General features: G+C 36.2%; 1 protein-coding gene across 9 annotated transcripts in view; it reads right to left on the bottom strand.

Moving 5' to 3' along the window:
- The window catches only part of BCAS3 (BCAS3 microtubule associated cell migration factor), a 608,014-nt gene that overhangs the window by 183,106 nt on the left and 406,352 nt on the right, over positions 1-18,556 (bottom strand). The window contains exon 23 of one of the 9 annotated variants that reach the window (XM_042915739.1): positions 9,554-17,747. The exons of the other annotated variants lie outside the window; for them this stretch is intronic. Within the exon in view, the coding sequence (XP_042771673.1) occupies positions 17,686-17,747 (62 nt within the window). The 3' untranslated portion in view covers positions 9,554-17,685. Of the gene's footprint in view, positions 1-9,553; positions 17,748-18,556 lie in introns of those variants that run through there. 9 annotated transcript variants of the gene reach the window in all.

The following is an 18,556-nucleotide window of genomic DNA, read 5'->3' as shown; positions in this document are numbered from 1 at the left end:
TTAGAATTTAACAACCACAGGACTTCTGTAATAAGCTAATAGTCATTACTTTGCAAACCTCCAGCATCTTCATGTAGGGTATGAAAACTTCATTATTTCTGCTTTTTGACATCTTGAAGGGCTATACCCAGGTTGCTAAATTTGGGAGTACTAATTCCTGAGGGCTATTTATTGGATTTTAAGCCATGAAAAATTTCCCACTGCTATTTAATAAATTATATTCCTTCACCCTCACAACTAACTTAAAAGTTATGTAAAGTATCCAGATGAACAAAAACAATTTACGATTATAACATTGTTAAATGAATTAGATAACAATGGCTACAGCTTCCCAATTGCAGTTTGAGACAGATAAATTTATACTTTATTGATAGCAGGAGCAGAAAGCCCTAATCACTAAACGCCAGCATAGTCTGGTTTCTGTAGGTTAATGACCCATCTTCTCTATTCATAACAACAATCTCATTCATCATAATTCACATTAAAAAAAAAAAAAAGAACTCTAGTCAAGCTAATGGAGGAAACGTGTGAAAAGTGATTGGCTGGGTAAAACTCTGTATGCAGCTGGAGGGTCCTAATTGATTATATTGTGCTGCAACTAAGCCTTCTGCCTTGTACAACAGATCTTTATCTAACTGCATTTCAATTGATTTTCACTGATAGTCTTCTTTCTTATGTCTAAGGCTTAAAGTACTAAACTAATAAAAGGATAAAAGACTTTGTAATACAGATTTCAAAATACAATGCCCAAGCAGGACTTCCAAGGCATAAGATGGCAGACTGGGTGTGTATAGCTCACCAAACATACAAGAGCCAGAATCTGTGAGTTTGGGAGGTAATTTTTTTTTTAATGTTTAGGATTTGAGTCTGTATTTTAGAGTCCAAAAAGCAAAACAGTAACCTAAACATTCAAAGATACAGTGTCTAATGTTCATTTTATTATAAGATGCAGAAGTGTAAGACAAAAGATTATCCATTTAGTAGCTCTTACATGTGTTCTTAAGTAATACATCCATTTTATTGGTTTACTACAGAATCAAAAATGCCCTGGATTTGGTTTTCTCACTAAATAGTGATGGGTTTGGAAACAAGGCAAGTACAATGGCTAGATAATGTTTAACCTCCAGGTGAGAGACCTAAGAGATTAATTGGAACACTAAACCAAAAATCTCAAAACAGCATTGTTGAACAGAATTAGAATGAGGGTATACACAATGCCATCCTTGAAAATTTAAGTTTAACTGACATGAATAAACTGTGCATATTTAAAGTATACAATTTGATGTCCTAATATATGTATACACCTATGAAACCATCACCACAATCAAGATAATGAACATACCCATCATGGCCAAGACTTCCTTAATGCCCTTTTGTGATCCATCTCTCTCCCCTGCCCCACTACATATGCAGGAAACCATTCATTGGCTTTATATTACCATAAATTTGTTAGCCTTTTTTAGGATTTTATATGAATGAAACCATACAGTATGGTTTCTTTGGTCTGGTTCCTTTTATTTATTTTGAAACCCAGCCATGTTACTGCATTTATCAAAAATCCATTCCTTTTTATTGCTGAGTAGTATTCCATTTTGTGGATGAATAGCAATTTGTTTACCCAGTGACTTGATGGACATTTGAGTTGTCTGCAGTTCTTGGCTACTACAAACATAGCCTCTGTTACATTCTGATGCATGAGTCTTTGTATAGACACATGCTTTCATTTCTCTTGGTTAAATATTTAGGAGTAGAATGGCTAGGACATATGGTAGGTATATGTTTAATGTCTTAAGAAACTGCCAAATTATATTCCAAAATGTTTCTATGATTCTATATTTCCAATAATGTATGTGAGCTCCAGTTGCTCTATGATCTTGCTAAAACTTGGTATAGTCAGCAGGTTTTAACATTAGACAATCTACTAAGTATGTAGTGGTACCTCATTATGGTTTTAATTTGCAATTCCTTAATGACTACTGATGTTGATCATCTTTGCATGTATTTATTTGCCATCTGTATTTCTTCTTCAGTGAAATCTGTTCATCTCACTTCCCAATTTTTCTTTCACTGTTTTCTTATTGAGTTTGGGTTTTTACATATTTACATATTCTTTTATCAGATATGTGATTTGAAAATATCTTCTCCTAGTGTGTGGTATTCCATTAATAGTATCATTATAAGAACATATGTTCTCAATTTTGATGAAGTCCAATTTATTAATTTTTTCTTTTATGGACCATACTTTTTAAAGTTTATTTATTTTGAGAGAGTGTGAGCAGGGAAGGGGCAGAGAGAGAGGGAAAGAGAGAATCCCAAGCAGGTTCTACACTGTAAGCGCAGAGCCTGAGGCAGAGCTCGAAGTCACAAACTGTGAGATCATGACCCGAATCAAGCTAAGAGTCGGACGCTCAACTGACTGAGCCACCTGGGTGCCCCTGGACCACACTTTTAGTGTCAAAACTAAGAAACTAATCTTATATTGATTTTCTCTATTGTTTTTCCATTTTAAATTAATTGCCACTTTGATCCTTATTCTAGTTTACTAAGATAGGAGCTGATATGAGATCTTATTTTCTAACACAGGCATTTTAGTGCTATAAATTTTCCTCTAAGTACTGCCTTAGTATATCCCGCAAATTTTGATATGTTGTGTCTTATTTTCACTCAGTTCAAAATAATTTCTAATTATTGAAATAGTTAGAATTGTGGTTATTGATTTCTAATTTAATTTCACTGTAGCCAGAGAACATACTTTGTATGATTTAAATTCTTTAAATTTATCAAGGCTTTCTTTATGGCCCAGAATATGGATTATCATAGAAATATTTTATATGCCTTGAAAAGAAGGTGGTTCAGCTGGTGGTAGTGGAAGAGATATATAACTATATAGATATAAATACAGATATAGATATAAATAGATATCAATTAGATTAAGTTGGCTATTAGTTAATTCAAGTCTTCCATGTCCTTGTTGATTCCCTATTCTTCTGTCAATTATTGAGAGAGGGATGTTGAAATCTCCAATTATAATTTTGTGTTTACCTGATTTGGTTGCAGTTCATTTTGTTTCATGTTTTGAAGCTCTGTAATCAGGCACATAAACGTTTAGAATTGATAGGTCCTCTTCATAAATTAACACCCTTAACACTATGATTGTTTCCTTATTCTGTAATAATATTCTTTCTTCTGGTTATTTTGTTTTTTAAAATAACCATTGCTGTTCTCTTTTGATTAATGTTAACATAGTATATTGTTATTTCCATATCTTTTGTCCTATTTATGTTTTTGTGTTAAGTTGTGTTAAGTTGTGTTTGTGTTTCTTACAGGTAGCAGATAGTGGAATCTTCCTTTTTTATCCAAGCTGGTAATTTGTCTTTTAATTGGGTATTAGGCCATTTACATTTAATATGTTTTTTGATAAGGTTTGCTTTAAATTGACCATATTGCTATGTTTTCCATTTGTTCATGTTTTTTGTTTCCTCTTTTTTCTTCCTTTCTAACTTCTTTTGGATTGAGTATTTTTATGATTCCTTTTATCTCATTTGTTGGCTTATTAGCTATATAAATCTTTGGTATTTTAATGGTTACTTTAGGGTTTATATCATATATTTTATCAAAGTTTACCCTTAAGGAATATTATAACACTTCATATATAGTATAAAAAGCTTACAATGTTTTTCTCTTTATCACTGGCTCTAAGCAATTTGATTATGATGTGCTTTTAAGCTTTGTTAGGCAGGCCTGGAACAGTCTAGGACAACAGTCTAGGAAAAATTCTGTCCCACTGTGGAGACAAAAAGCTTCTGAGTATTTTCCCCACTTGCCTGTAAATAATAAGATTTTCCACTGTGGCTAGTGGGAACAGAAACTTCTTTGCAGTCCTGTGTGAGCTCTAATGAATTATTCCCTCTAATCTTTTTAGGTGGTTCTTTCCTGGGCCCTGGGTAGCTTCTCATGTGCCAAACAATACTCAGCTGAAGGTTAGAGATCTCTGCAGATCTCTACAGTTCTCTAGCCATGCAGCTTTCTCCTCTCTGGTACTCTGCCCTGTGCATACTATACATCTTGGCCTCCCCAAACTCCTAGCTTCATCTCTTCCACTCAGATAAACTGCTGTGCTCCACCTGGATGTCCCCCTCCCCAGAATATGTGTTGGCAATGAGCCAGTACAATTGTAGGACTTACTTCATTTATTTCCCATCTCTTGGGGATCACTGTCCTTAACTGCCTCATACCCAATACCTTGACAGCTATTGTATCATGTAATTATCCATTTGTTTTAGGTGGGAGGGTATGTCTGGTACCTCCATTCATTGAAGGCCTTATAAAATTCTATGTATGGAGTATCCAATTAACACTCAGAGAATGAATGTTAATTATTTCACCTTTATTAAAATCAACTTACAGAAATTAAAAGGAACATAATCTCTCTTTTTGTTTTAAATATAATTTATTTTTAAGTTGGCTAATATACAGTGTAAACAGTGTATACCCTCCTGGTTTGGGGGGTAGATTCCTGTGACTCATCGCTTACATACAACACCCAGTGCTCACTCATCCTAACAAGTGCCCTCCTCAATGCCCACCACGCATTTCCTCCTCTCCCCTGCCCCCCAACCCCCATCAACCCTTAGTTTGTTCTCTGTATTTAAGAGTCTATTATGGTTTGCCTCCCTCCCTCTCTCTTTACAACTATCTTTTCTTCCTTCCCTTCCTGCTTGGTCTTCTGTTAAGTGTCTTTTAAAGGAGATTAGTAAAAAATTGTTGGATATCCCCAAATATCCTTAGCTTTAAAAAATGCCAGTTCACTATCTTATCACCAGTACCACACTCTGCTCCTCAAATGGTCTTTAACATCTGTATAACAAATGAAGAAGTATATTTATTTTTATGATGTTGTTTATTTATGAAGGTTGGTGTTGAGAATTTCTAAAGTACATTAAGAAATCCTTAAACAAAAGAATCCTGTCTCATAGCACAGTTAGGTTAGCTGTGTGCAGAATCCCAAACCAAGTTACTATACTTGTGTGTAAAGACCTGGACACACAAAATGTTATCTTCATTCTAGATTTCATAAAAACTGTTAAGTTTAAAGTGATTTACCATTTTGCTTCATGTGAAATATTTAAAAACCAGCTAAAAGTAAGCTTACTAGAAATTTATGGTGAAAACAATTTATGGTATTGCCTAAACATAGGAATGAAATGGCTGTTAGAAATATTGAAAGAACACACTTCTTGATTGTGAGGTCTTAAAAATCAGCATGAAACACATTTCAACTTTCAATAATGTGTTAGCTGAGAGTACAATGAGAATCCCTGCATTCTGCTCCTTAAAACAGAGGACCATTTTAGATAATTAGGTTAAGAGCAGACCCCTGCCTGATGTGTCCATAGATGGGGACATGCTTATTCACACACATCTTTAGGGGTGAGATTTTCTATTTGCAGGCACTAGAAAACTAGGCAAAATTACCAGAAATTAGCTTACGCTACTGTAGATCTTTCAACATCCTATATCACCTCAGGGCATTACTGAAGTGGACATAAGTCATTTCAAAACTGTACTATATTGTATTTCGAATATAAGGTATGAGGAGTCATATTTACAATGACTATAAGCCCTCAGAGGAAGTTAATGAACTAAGGCTGACCTTGATCATTGACTCAGATCCTGCAGCACAGGGCAGTACCTGCTCCCTCTCCCACATTTGCCAACCTTTGCTACAACAGTAATCAATTTGCTGTCTTGATCTCTGAAGCATATCATACATTTTTTGATCCATCATTAAACCTCAAACTTGTGGCCTAATTAAATTACTGCAGAAAGACACTGTGGAATTCTAGACTTTGGCAGGAAAAAAATTAGAGATAAATATTTGAGTAAGGTGAGAAAATTATGACCTAATCTCCAAGCAGTCATTAATGATTCAAAATTGCTGTTCAAAATAAATTAACTTTTATTTGATTGCCTTTTTTTAAAAAAACACAAAATGATGTCAAACCATTTTGCAGCATGGTAATTAAATGTTAAATACAAAATGTAAGACGAGAGAAATAGAAAAGGCTCCAGGGACAAGACAGCTCCACGTAACAGGTGTAAATAGATATGTATTTGGTGTCTAAAAATCATCAAAAAGATCTTCCAGTGTATAGAAGTTACATGGGAAAAACTGTGGAGGGATAGAGAAAAAAAAAAAAAAGCCAAGAGTCAGAGAAATGAAGACAGAAAAAGGAAGACAGATCAGAAAAAAGTCAAGATCGATGCAGCCAATGAAACAAGCTAATGCTGAATTTTGTCAAGAGGCATAAATTTCAGTTGTTTCCTATGAATGATAAAAGCCAATGGAGAAATCAAATTATTTCTAGAATCAGGAGACAGACAGTGCCATATTATACCAAAGAGGAGAGGGAGTAAACTTTAGTTACAGCAAATATCAAAAAGTAGTTTTTACAAACAAACAATTTTTTTTTAGTATTTATTTATCTTTGAGAGAGAGAGAGAGAGAGAGCGAGAGAGCGAGCGAGTGAGGGGGAGGGGCAGAGAGAAAGGGAGACACAGAATCTGAAGCAGGCTCCAGGCTCTGAGCTGTCAGCACAGAGCCTGATGCAGGCCTTGAGGTCACAAACTGTGAGATCATGACATGAGCTGAAGTCAGACGCTTAACCGACTGAGCCACCCAGGCAACCCTACAAACAGACTCCTAAATACAGAGGACAAACTGGTGGTTGCCAGAAGGCAGGTGGGTGAAGGAATGGGAGAAACAGGTGAAGGGGATTAAGAGGTACAAACTTCCAGTTATAAAATAAGCAAGTCACGGAAAGTACAGCATAGGAAATGTAGTCGACAATGCCATAATACTGTTGTATGGTGACAGATGGTAACAACTACACTTAGCATGGGGAGCACTGAGTAATGTATAGAATTATCAAATCACTATACCTGAACCTAATACAACATTGTCAACTACACTTCATTTTTTTTTTTAAAAGGAGGTTTTAGCAAGGCAAAACCCCGTAAGAAGTAGCTAAGATGGTGAAAAATAGGTATGGGGAACAGGTGAGATTAGAAAGAGTAAAGGAAAATAGTAACTAATTGTGAAAGCACTAAACAACAGACAGTAAATCACAGCACTTCTCTTTGCACAGAATGCCCTTCCAAAAACTACCAGCCATTCAAATGTATCCCCTACAAGAAGCCTTAGTCCCCATAAACAGGATTTCTCCCCATACCTTGGGACTTCCATCTCACACACACACACACACACTATATATATATATATATATATATATATATATATATATATATATATATATATATATATATATATATATATATGGCTCTTTAGTGGCATTTATGTAAGTTTACCCTGTAGTCCAGTTAACTATAAATATTTCTACCCCATCTGATTGTAAACTACTTGTGTCAGGGATCTTTTTTTTTTATTACAGTACCTAGTACCTTGTGCCCAGTGTACACCAGGGTACTCAATAGATAGCAGATTAAAAGTTACCTGTCAGAAGCTTAAAAAATACTAACGGTGAGATTTCACTTTTCTCTCTCAAAAATCTAAGTGATTCCAGGCTAGGGAGAGTTGAATTCTAGATCTGGCAAGATCCTGTTATATAAATTTAAGCCTACACATCAATCTTACTGAATTTTACCTTCTCTCAAGGTGGTAAGATTTGATAAGGACTCTATCAGTGCTACAATTCTAAGACTATGATTCCCCCTTCCCTGAATGCAAAGCATTTATTATCTGTACCATTAATTTTGCAATTGGTCACATAATGCCTTCTGGTATTTCTTCATCTTTTAAGTAATTCAAATTCATTTATGCCTCATCTTTCCCAACTAAAGCACTTGAATGGAGAAAGCAACAAAATTTTCTCATCTCCCTCACTGCTAAGAACACAGTTAAGGTTTCAATAAATATCAACCTAGTTCACAAAACAAAATGATCATTGGGTTGGAACTTCACATTTTGAGGCCCTACTGCAAATTGCCTTTTAACTAGAAGTACGCAGTTGGAAGGGAAGACTGATGAAGCTGTCAGTTATATAAGCTAGTTTACAGGACAAAAATATGCCACAGCATTCAAGCCTTCTGCTTGTTGATAACCTGCCAAAAGGAGCTCCGGGGAAGGGTGTTTTGTTTAGCAAGGATGAAAAGGAACTGAGCAGGGGCATCTCCTAAACCAGCAATAATAGGGGAAAACTTATCAGAGACTTAATTTCCTTTGTTCATTGAGAAGCCCGAGTAGCAATTACCTGCTTTCACCATGATCATTACCATCACAAAGAATCAGGCAGTGTCACACAGTGGAGAGACAGTATTTGGATTTACAGAACCTCCATTTGACTCCCAGCTCTAACACTTAGTCACCATGCTGAAATTACTTAACAATGCTAAGCCTCAGTTCAAAATCGTCCATACAACATAAAGTAACAATTCCTACCTGGGTTCTTTCAAGGATTAACTGAGGCAATGCAAGTGAAGAGTTCTCTATAAATTAGAATAATTAAAAAAAAATCACATATCTCGCTCAGAGTGTATGACATTTAATTGAAGTAGGTGAGGCTAAGCTAAGTAATTGTGGGCAGTAAGGATGTTATTTTCTGCAGGGCACTGGAGTTCTTAGGTGCGTTTGTACTAATTCCTTTGGATCCCAGGGCTTCCTTTGGGAAAAAGTCTCCAATGTAAGTACTCTGGGCCCTAACGGGGTTTCTTTTGAAACATATCAAATAACTGAAGAAACTATAGGGAGAAGAAAAGTCATTGCAAGCAGTAAGAATCTAGTGGATAGATAGAAACTATCATGGCATGCCTTCCCCAGGTAGGCCTGCTGAGTGTTCTGTTTCTTCGACAGATATCGCAATGGAGAACCAACTAGGGATTGCCACCTTTCAATCTGAATACCCATCCTACGGTTTATCTGGTTCAGCATTCTCAAAACAGATTATGGAAGTAGTCCAAAAGGAGATAACATGCTCTGGGGTTCTTACTAATGAAGAGGTATCATGTCTGTTATATGTGAATACAAAGTTATAAGGAACTAGAAAATTATGAACTATACTTAATACAAAAACTATACTGACCATAATTTATTTCTTTGATGATTTAGAAGACAGTTCAGTATCATGTCACTGTTTCAGAATCACCATACACATGATTCCCTGGTACTTTTACTGTCTTCCATTAAAGGTTTTCTAAATTTCCCAATATCCAGGTCTCCAAAAAAAAAAAAAAAAAAAAAAAAAAAAAAGTCACATCCTTATTATTGATCTCAGTGCCTAAGGATATGGTCATTTCAGTTAAAACTTCGGTTTATTTGTTTTGTTTTTTTGACTCCTAGATAAATGGCATATTACCATTTCTTAAACTATACTCCAGAAGGGACTCTGGAATAAAATCTTTAAATAAAAAATCTGGGCAGCTCTGCATTGGAATAATGTATTGTAGCTATTCCTTCAAACTTTAAAATATCTTGGTCAAGTATTTAAAAAAAAAAAAAAACAACTATCCTATCTCCTGATACTTAAGAAGCATCGACCCCCTAACTTTTAGTATAGAAAAAATGTGTTATTCAATAATATTTATCATGTGTGCTGTAGTGCTTCATTCATATAATGGGGACAAAATCTACTCCGGTAAATTCATTCTAGGCATTCACTATTTTATCACACAATAGGGGCTCACTTATTACATGAATGTGAATAGAATGTTATCATGATCTTTACCTCCAGAACTACGTACAAAACTTGAACAAGATAGGTATGTAATTTTTTTCAGGAAAAAATTCTAACACTATGATGGTCCTCTTGAATGTCTCTTACACTAAGAAAAGACAGGAACATTAAGAATGTAAACAGTACTTTGTTCGTTCTCATATTCCATCAGGAGTGGCTCCTCAGGTTCCAGCCTTGGCTGGAGATATAGCTCCTCCCTAAGGAGGGCACTATGACATGGAATCAGTTTCAGAAAGAGAAATATATCCCTGAACTGGTTTACTTATTATTTTTGTTTTCAACAACAAAAAGCTGAAAACTGCAAAAAGCTATCAGAGAAGTCTGCTAAAATAAATGCAGAGTCCAAAAAAATCAGTGAACCATACCAATAAGGTTTATTACTGGGATCATCTCGGTCTTAGCTGCTGTACAACAGATTGTAGCACAGAAAAAGATAGTGAGGAATCCTGTCAGGACGTCTCCAGATAAAATATGGTGTGTGTGTCTGTCCTTCCTCTGTAGCCATATAATATGAGTAAATTCCCTTTCTGTGGAAGTAAACACATGTGAAACCTCTATTGGTTGGAAATAAAAAGAAACCCAGCTGTCAAGAGCACTTCTGCAATTCCACTGTGAGAATCATCCCTCATGACATGATTCTCTATCCACCCCCATCCTAGTAAGAATCACAGTCTTCTGGGGCTTCCCCTTCTTATGTGAACTGTACACACACCTGTTCGAATGGCGGCTCCAAACACACTGCAGTCACTGTCTCCTTACCCAGGATGTTTTCTGATATGACATCTTTACTTTTCACTTAAAAAAAACTGCACAGGATCAGGATACATACATACCACTTGGGATAGTAAAACCATCCACATACAGACTAAATTATATGTTCTATCAACCAAATCTACATTCAGCATGTATATATAAATCAGCTCTACATTTATCTATTATACACAAATTTAGGATTTCTTAGAAGGAATCCAATTTAGTTATGGCATCAAATGTGCACTTTTTTCCCTCTGAGAGAGTAACCTAATTGAATTCTGTCCATCATAGCAGATCAGTGCTGTTCATCTTTGTCTAGCAATCGTGTTTATAAAAGGCCAGGGAAGGCAGTACTGATACTTTTCCAGCACAAGCTACTAGTTAAATATCAGCTGAGGAGAAGGAGTTCAACCAACCAGACAGCAACTCAGGCACCATGAAACTGGGTTTGCGAGGCTGGTGTGTGTGTTGGGGGGCAGGGGTGGAGCACTACCGTCAACCAGCAACCACCCTTGCCCTCAGCTGACATCACCTTTCCAGATGGCTTGCTCAACCATTGCTTAGGTTGTTCAAAGTTAACGTATTGTCTGTCTTTTCACTCAGAAGTGTGTACACTGAGGTACAAAAATGTAGAAAAAAAGACACTGATATAGTCACATGACTGATCAAATTTTGCCTAAACCTACAGGCATTTTTTTTGTGTCACTGTCTCTGTGGCACTATATTTAACAAATAAACTGAAAAACAGTGTGTTCTGTGATAATGAAACATGGACAACTGCTTTAAATTAAATACAAGTAGACCTTGCAACCATGAGTGAAATCCATCCCAGGCTTTTTCTAAATTCCACATGCACCAAATTCCTCTTTAACAATATTTGATAAGAGATGTTTAACACTTTTCATATATTTCCTGTAATTACACATTTATAACAAAACGTGGATTTACTTGGCAGCCAGACCAAAATGTTTCATATTGCTCTTAGATTGCAACCCTTGCTGCTGAAATACAGTATACTAAAAATGAAATAACTTTTCCATTTTAATGTGGTTATAAGCTTCCTGCTAGGCAGCAACCTAATTGAGACTTTTGATGTTAGCTTTTTTAAGACATGCTATCCTTCATCATCTGTAGAGTATTTTAACTATAGATCTCTTGCAGTCTTCCGAAAGTTGACAGAGGGAAGGGGGATGGGGTGGGAGGAGGAAGGCCACTTTATCAAAGTCAATGGAAATACAAGGTATTAATTATGTTAAATGAAGAAATATGGGCATTTGGTTACTTTTGTGGGTCAGAAATATTTTAATCTGTTGCTGCCAGCCAGCTGCCTCTCCCTGAACACCCCTGCATTTATATCAGTTGCAGAAACACATCAAAGTTCCAAAAAATGAGGAAAGCAGCCACCAGTAGGGCATTTCCCCATCCCCCTACCCAGGTCACAGTTTTAACTAGCACGGCCACAGTGTTATCCACTGCAATCAGTAACAAGGACATGACCTTTTTTATATTTTGGAAGTATAGATGTTAGAAAAATTGGTAAACCCTTGGCCCAAGGCAATTTTTTAAAAAAGCCGTAGTTGAATAAGAAATACAACTTTTGTGATATTTAGAAAAGAAAACAAATGGTGTACTCAATTGCTCCCAGTCAAAGCAGAGTTGGCTCACACGGATGCAGCTGACTTCTAAGCTTTGCTAAGTCGGCCAAGCACACGGTCCAGAAGCAGAGTTACAGGGAGGGGAAACGTAAATGTCGGCCTCCATGCCCAAACGTGTTTTATTAAAGCAACACTTGGAACCCCTGACAGACAAGAAAGCCAATAGCAATTATGTAAATGCAACATATTCTCTTTAAGACCAGGGTAGGGACTTCTGCAAGGTCACCCAAGAACATTTTCAAAATCCACTCAGACTATTTGATAAAGTTTTTCTGATCAAGGAATCAGATATGTTAAGAAGTCACATCACTATAACGGGCAACAATTGTGCAAATAAATAATACAAAAAACCAACCACCACCCTGCTTTCGGCCAAAAGAGCAACTTTTCAGGGAACTGTACTTTCCTGCACTTACTCTGTATTTTTGAATCTAGTAGCATATAATGATTTTGGATGAATGTATTTATAGATGGTTCTATTTTCAATATATACTTTTATTTAAATCAAAGATAACTACCCATTTTTTCTTCTACTTCAATTTCAGAAAATTCTCAAAGGAATTAATTTAACAATGGTGATAATTTAGAGAAATGAATCCTTTCCATACAATAGGCAAACAGAATTTACCTGTTCTGGGACTGGGTTTTGAGAGTTCTCATGGTTGCATTTTTTAAAAACAGGAATTAATCAGAATAAGGCACAAAACCCCCATGATTGTCTTGAATCTTGTATTATAGATAAAGAGGGGGATATCATTTAGGTAAAAATACCCACCCCCCAAACAACCAAAACACAAGAACTAAGCCCACAGCACTCAAGTGAAAAGACAAAGGCCCTCCCTTTCCCTGACTCTGAAAAGGAACAACGAAGCCCAGGGTCTTTTCACTATTGTTGAGCCATTGCAACCTTACTGAAATGCTTGCGCTTCGCTGTAGATCTCCCGCATCCTCAAGGATGTTAAAAATGCACAATATTTCTTTGTAAAGATATTCATTACTGAGCTGCAAGTACTTTTTCCTAATCTTAATTTAATAAAAATCCACATACCCGGAGTCATGACGGCTTACCAACTAACGGTTTTAAGTCAGGAGTGAAAGGATTTAGAAATACATTCACCTGCAACCTTCTTCCTCATTTCACATACCGCTTCTTGGAATAAAAACGGACTGATAGGAAATTTTACTTTTGTTGATAATTAATTGTTGTTAGAGGTAACAACTACCACCATAAGCAATTTAAAACTAAACCAAACGAAACCTCTTTAGGCTGACCCTGGGTATGCCTTCTCTGATATTAAACCATAGCAACATTCAATTTTGAAAATAAGCAGAAGTAAACATATTGATTTTCTGTTCCTATGTGTAATTCTTATTGAGTAATCAAAGGCAAAAAAAAAAAAAAAAATCCCTAGCTGAGACAGTGGAGACTATAACTCTATTCTTAGGCTTTAAAGGAGAAAAATTTATGAATACATATGGATTCATAAGTTTGTGCTTTAAATGAGAAAAATTATGGCTACATGTATTTTGATTTGTTGATGTTAAATTGTGTCAAGAAAATATGCAAGCTCATATATAAATAATTTCTCCCTATATATACATAAAAAATAAATGCATTTCTGACAATACGACATGTGAACTTCATATCAAATTTCTGAGTTTTTAGCATTTGGGTTATTTGCTAACTTTTGTATTTATAGTATTTTTCAAATACATTAGGCCCTTATTTTAAACAAACATAGACTACTCTGGCTTTTCCACCGATGTCTAAATAGAATTCCTTTATTGGAGCTTCCTTACTGACTCACGTACTACCCCTCTCTCCTTTTAAGCAAATAACAGTATCAGCCAACCGGCTATTTGTACAACTTGAATTTATTTCATTGTTGAGAGAGGAGTGTGGAAATTATTCAAAAGTCTAGATAAAGACAGCCTGATATTTGATGTAATATTAATGCAATCTGTCTAATCTCAGTTAAAGATTTACTACCAAAAATTCCCAATTATAATAGCTACATGAAGTCAGTAAAATGCTTTTGATAAAGGTACCAGACTTTAGGTCTAACTTGATTTTTAAAATTATTCAGAGATTTAGCTTAACTACATGGAAGCGGCCAATGTTGCACTAAAATAAATACCAACCACAAAAAGTCATACACATATTCTAGCACTTTCTGAAACATGACTGAAGCACTTGGAAAACTTGGCATAAAGTACAGTACTGACATTACAAGAGATTTGGTGGGTCATGTCAAGAATAAGAAGTTATCTCCTAGATTTGAAGGACAGGAAAATAAATCTTTCCATGAATACAGAAAAAAAAAATCCAAGTATAAGGAAAATATCCACGATTAAATAAAACATTAGGTGATTAAAACTGGCTAGCTTTTTACAATATTAATGCTAATGGTTCATCATAGTCTTATTTGTATGTTTAACAGCTCCCATTAAAAAAAAAAAAAACACACACTTGCAGGAAGGAGAAGCAAAGGGAAAACTAAAGTCAGATAATGTAAGGATGGAGATAGAAGAAATATCAAATCAGCCAGAAATATACAATGGCAGTTTCCAATGTTGGGTCAGGAAATAAGGTAGAGAAAAGTTGCAATCTAAAGAGAAAACACTTTTAGGAAATGGCAAAATTAAAACAGAAGTAGATATGTAAAATAGATGAATGAAGACAAGGTCTTCCTGCACCAAGGGAGTTGTTTAGGAGAAACAGTGTCCGTTTGTGGCCAGCGATAATACTTTCCATTCAATAGAGTTTGCAGCTTGCTGATTCATATGATTGCAGGCTGGCGCCCTGCTGGCGAGCCTCTCCACTGAAATTAAATCCACTCTCTTCAGTTATAAATTATAATGCTCTATAAACAACACTCCCATTGGGAATGGGGAGAGCGAGAGAAAGAGGGGAAGAGAAGGAGAGGGAAGAGTGGAAAAAAGAGGGAGGGAGACAGGGAGGGAAGAAAAAAAACACTGGAGAGGGAGAGCATTTCTGCATAGTCCACTCACTGTTTAATGTTCTGCTCTTCTGCAACAAACAAGGAGGGCAAGTCTTCCACAGATAGCACTCCTGCTGTAATTCCTACACTGTTTGATGTAGAGCCCAGAAAGGAAAGGGGGATAGTAATGTGAGTCTATGAGGAAAAGCACTTAGAAATCAATGAGTATGCAAGAAGGAAAAACACAGATTTTAGCTATGGGTTTTTCAAATATATTATTGAATGTGTCTCTGGGGTCCCAAGGGAAAACCAAAATAAAATTCCCGATTCTACTTAGCTAAATGAGATCTACATGTTGTATATCTTTTGATATCCAAATCAGTGATGTTTCCTCAAAATGCTCAGGAAGCAAAGGAAACCTAGCAAAGTGAAGATAAAAATAATCATGCTAAACGGCCACAGACAAGGAGTCCAGAGCAAAAAGAAAGTTCAATGATTCGATCACCCACGGCACCCAGAGATTAACCTTTTTTTTTTTTTTTAGAAATACCTATTCCAGAATTCAATGCTAAATTTATAGGAAAGTGAACCTCAGTTGTTTATTGTGGAAGTGTTTTTTTTTTTTTTAAGGTGGTTTCAAAAGGAAAAAAAAAAAGGCAAATACTCAGTTTTGTCAACTGGCTAAATAACTCGTGGAGGAGTCCATCATAGAGCTGTTTCGTATGCAGCAGTTTGGGGCATCCACTTCTATCCATATTCTGGGTTTTTTGTGTGTGTGTGAATCTTTTTTAGGAGTGATTTATGCTTCAAGGCAGGGAAGAAACAAGTATTGTCATGTGCCAATCAGCATTCTGAAGAATCACATTCACAGGTTACTCATCAACTACGAAAGGACACGGTTCTGTACGAGGAAAACATCTTGGCAATTTCTTTCCAAATGGTAAACCTGGACATAAAAATGTAAGGGGAGGCAGGCGTTGGGGGAGGGAAGAGGCAGGGAGAGAAGACCCGTTCAAACCTAGGTCTGAATGTGATTTAGGAAAAGCAGCAAACCTTCCAAAACCCAAGATGCATTTCAGGTGAGGAAACTCCTGGAAAACTGAATCCTCCACAAACACAGCCTTCCATTTCTCTATCTCATGCAGGCAGACAGAATACTGCTCTAAGTTTCCTTCCAAAGCAACACGATAAAAGAAAGCTGCAGCTTTCTACTGAAATCACAGAATGAAGAAGGAAAGGAAAGGAAAGGTGACAGATCCCAGTTTTAGACCTAAAGTAATTTTACCAGGCTAAATTCCAAACCCTGAGAAAGAGACTTTAAAATTGAAACACTGACCCAAACCTTAACAAGAGAATTAAGTTTAGGAACGACTCCGATTTTACTCTTTTTTTAATGTCTGGCTGACTGTCTCTCTCTGTCTCTCTGCTTCTGGTTGTGGTGCATACCAAGTAAATTATTTGCTGATAGGTGAATCTCAGCAAATGCGTTTCTCCCTTTGAATGCCTGGTGAGCTTGTTGGGAAAAGTCATTTCAGTCACTTAAAACAATCCCATGAAAAGTAAAACTCAATTCTGAAATAAGAGTATAACTTAGAGCTTAAGAATAAATTAAATAAAGGAAACATTAAAAGATAAATGGAGCAGGATGCTCTGTGGCTGAGGTAATCTGAGTGGAAAGGGAAGAAGGAGGGTTCCGTTAATAAATGATTAAAAGGCCCTAACAAGGGCCTATCAGGTTGACCAGGAAAGCATTCTTCTCCCCGGCTCCTCCTCAAGACCACCTTTTTTACATTTGTTCTCAATGCTGATCAATATGGTTTTCATTTGCTGATTTCCATAATGCCATATGCGATCTGCCAGCCTGACATAATGAAGCTGGAAAGAGCTGAAGTCATTCGAACATTCTCGCTCGCACGACTGTCGCCAGTTCACCAAAGGCCTGGTATTTGAAAGCCAGTGTTTTTCTTTTGCTTATTGACAAATACCAGAGGAGTCTGCCCCTAGACACATGTGAAAACTCAGCATTGGGTGGCAAATTTAAACTAAGATTCAAGTTAGGTATTACACTTTTTCTGTAGCTTTTTTTTTTTTTCTTTTGCCACTACGTTTAACCTGTAATTTAAGCTTGATTAAATAGAGAAAGATTTATGTGAATTATCCATTTTTGAGCACAAATGCTCCCTTGTGCCAATAAAGTAATAAAATCACAAAGAACAAAGCACAAATCTTTTCTGATGCCGCTAAAGCCTCAGGACATATTTATTGTCCCAATTCATTTTTTTTTTCCTATAAAGATACCAGTTTGGTTGGTCCACCACTGTTTGGGTCTCTGATAACTTTCACCAAAATTCATATCAAACTATGCTTAATAGTTTTTTTACTCTGTCAAAGTTACTTGAATCCATGCTCTAGGATGGAGAAACATTTTTATCATGTGTAAGCTTCGTATACTTTTTTTTTTTCCATCGTGTAGTAAAATGAGTTTGCTGAGGTCATCTCACACGAGTGAAGCACACACAAACCTTCCACAAAGCCTGAAAAGTCTCATTAAAAATTCCGTTTTGTTTATTGGCCACTCTTCTATACTCAAAAGATCGTTTCAAGGAAAAGTGTAGACAGGAACACATCTCTGAAATGACTTCTTTTGTCTTAAAAAAAAAAAAAAAAAGGTCACATTCAATCAAAGGAATACTTGAGATTTACATTAAAAAAATAAGATTATACTTAGCGCCTGTACCTTCATTCACAATAAATTTTATTCCTTCGTACAGTGAACACATTAAATAATAAATATTCCAGTGATTAACCAATGTCATGTTTTAGTTCTCAAGAATGTGAGTCTGTGGTGGGGAGTTGTGTCCAGAACTGCGAAAACAAAAATCACAGAATTTCACCAAAAAATTTCCCTGAGTTTTCCCAAAAAGGTTAATGTGTCATGACTGAGTCAGAGCCCAAAGTTTTTAAAATAATTGTATCTCCAAATATTGTATTTGTATCTCAGTTCACAATATCTGCTTGCTGTATTACCTGAGTTTTCCGTCCTTCCTTCCTTCCCTCCCCCCCCCCCTTTTTTTCAGATCTTTATTTAAATTCCAGTTAGTTAACATACAGTGCAATGTTGGTTTCAGGAGTAGAATTTAGTGATTCATCACTTACATACAACACATCACAAGTGTCCTCCTTAATACCAATCACCATCTAGCCCATCCCCCCACCTACTTCCCTCCATCAGCCTTCAGTTTGTTCTCTATCATTAAGAGTCTCTTATGGTTTATTCCCTTCTGTTTTTACACATGCTCATCCAGCAAAGGGCATGGCCAGCTCAAAACAAAACAAAATTGAAGGAAGGCAGTGTGACAAATATCTAAATGAAGGGTACTTAAAGAGAACAAAGTGGTCTTAGGGAATGACCCCACACTTCTTTACTCAGACCTTGCTTCCCTTCTCTAAAAGAATG

This window comes from Panthera leo, chromosome E1 (genome assembly GCF_018350215.1).
Source record: "Panthera leo isolate Ple1 chromosome E1, P.leo_Ple1_pat1.1, whole genome shotgun sequence".
Taxonomy (NCBI): Eukaryota; Metazoa; Chordata; class Mammalia; order Carnivora; family Felidae; genus Panthera; species Panthera leo.
The sequence above is the reverse complement of the archived record's forward strand: the minus strand, read 5'-3'. Positions and strand labels throughout refer to the sequence as shown.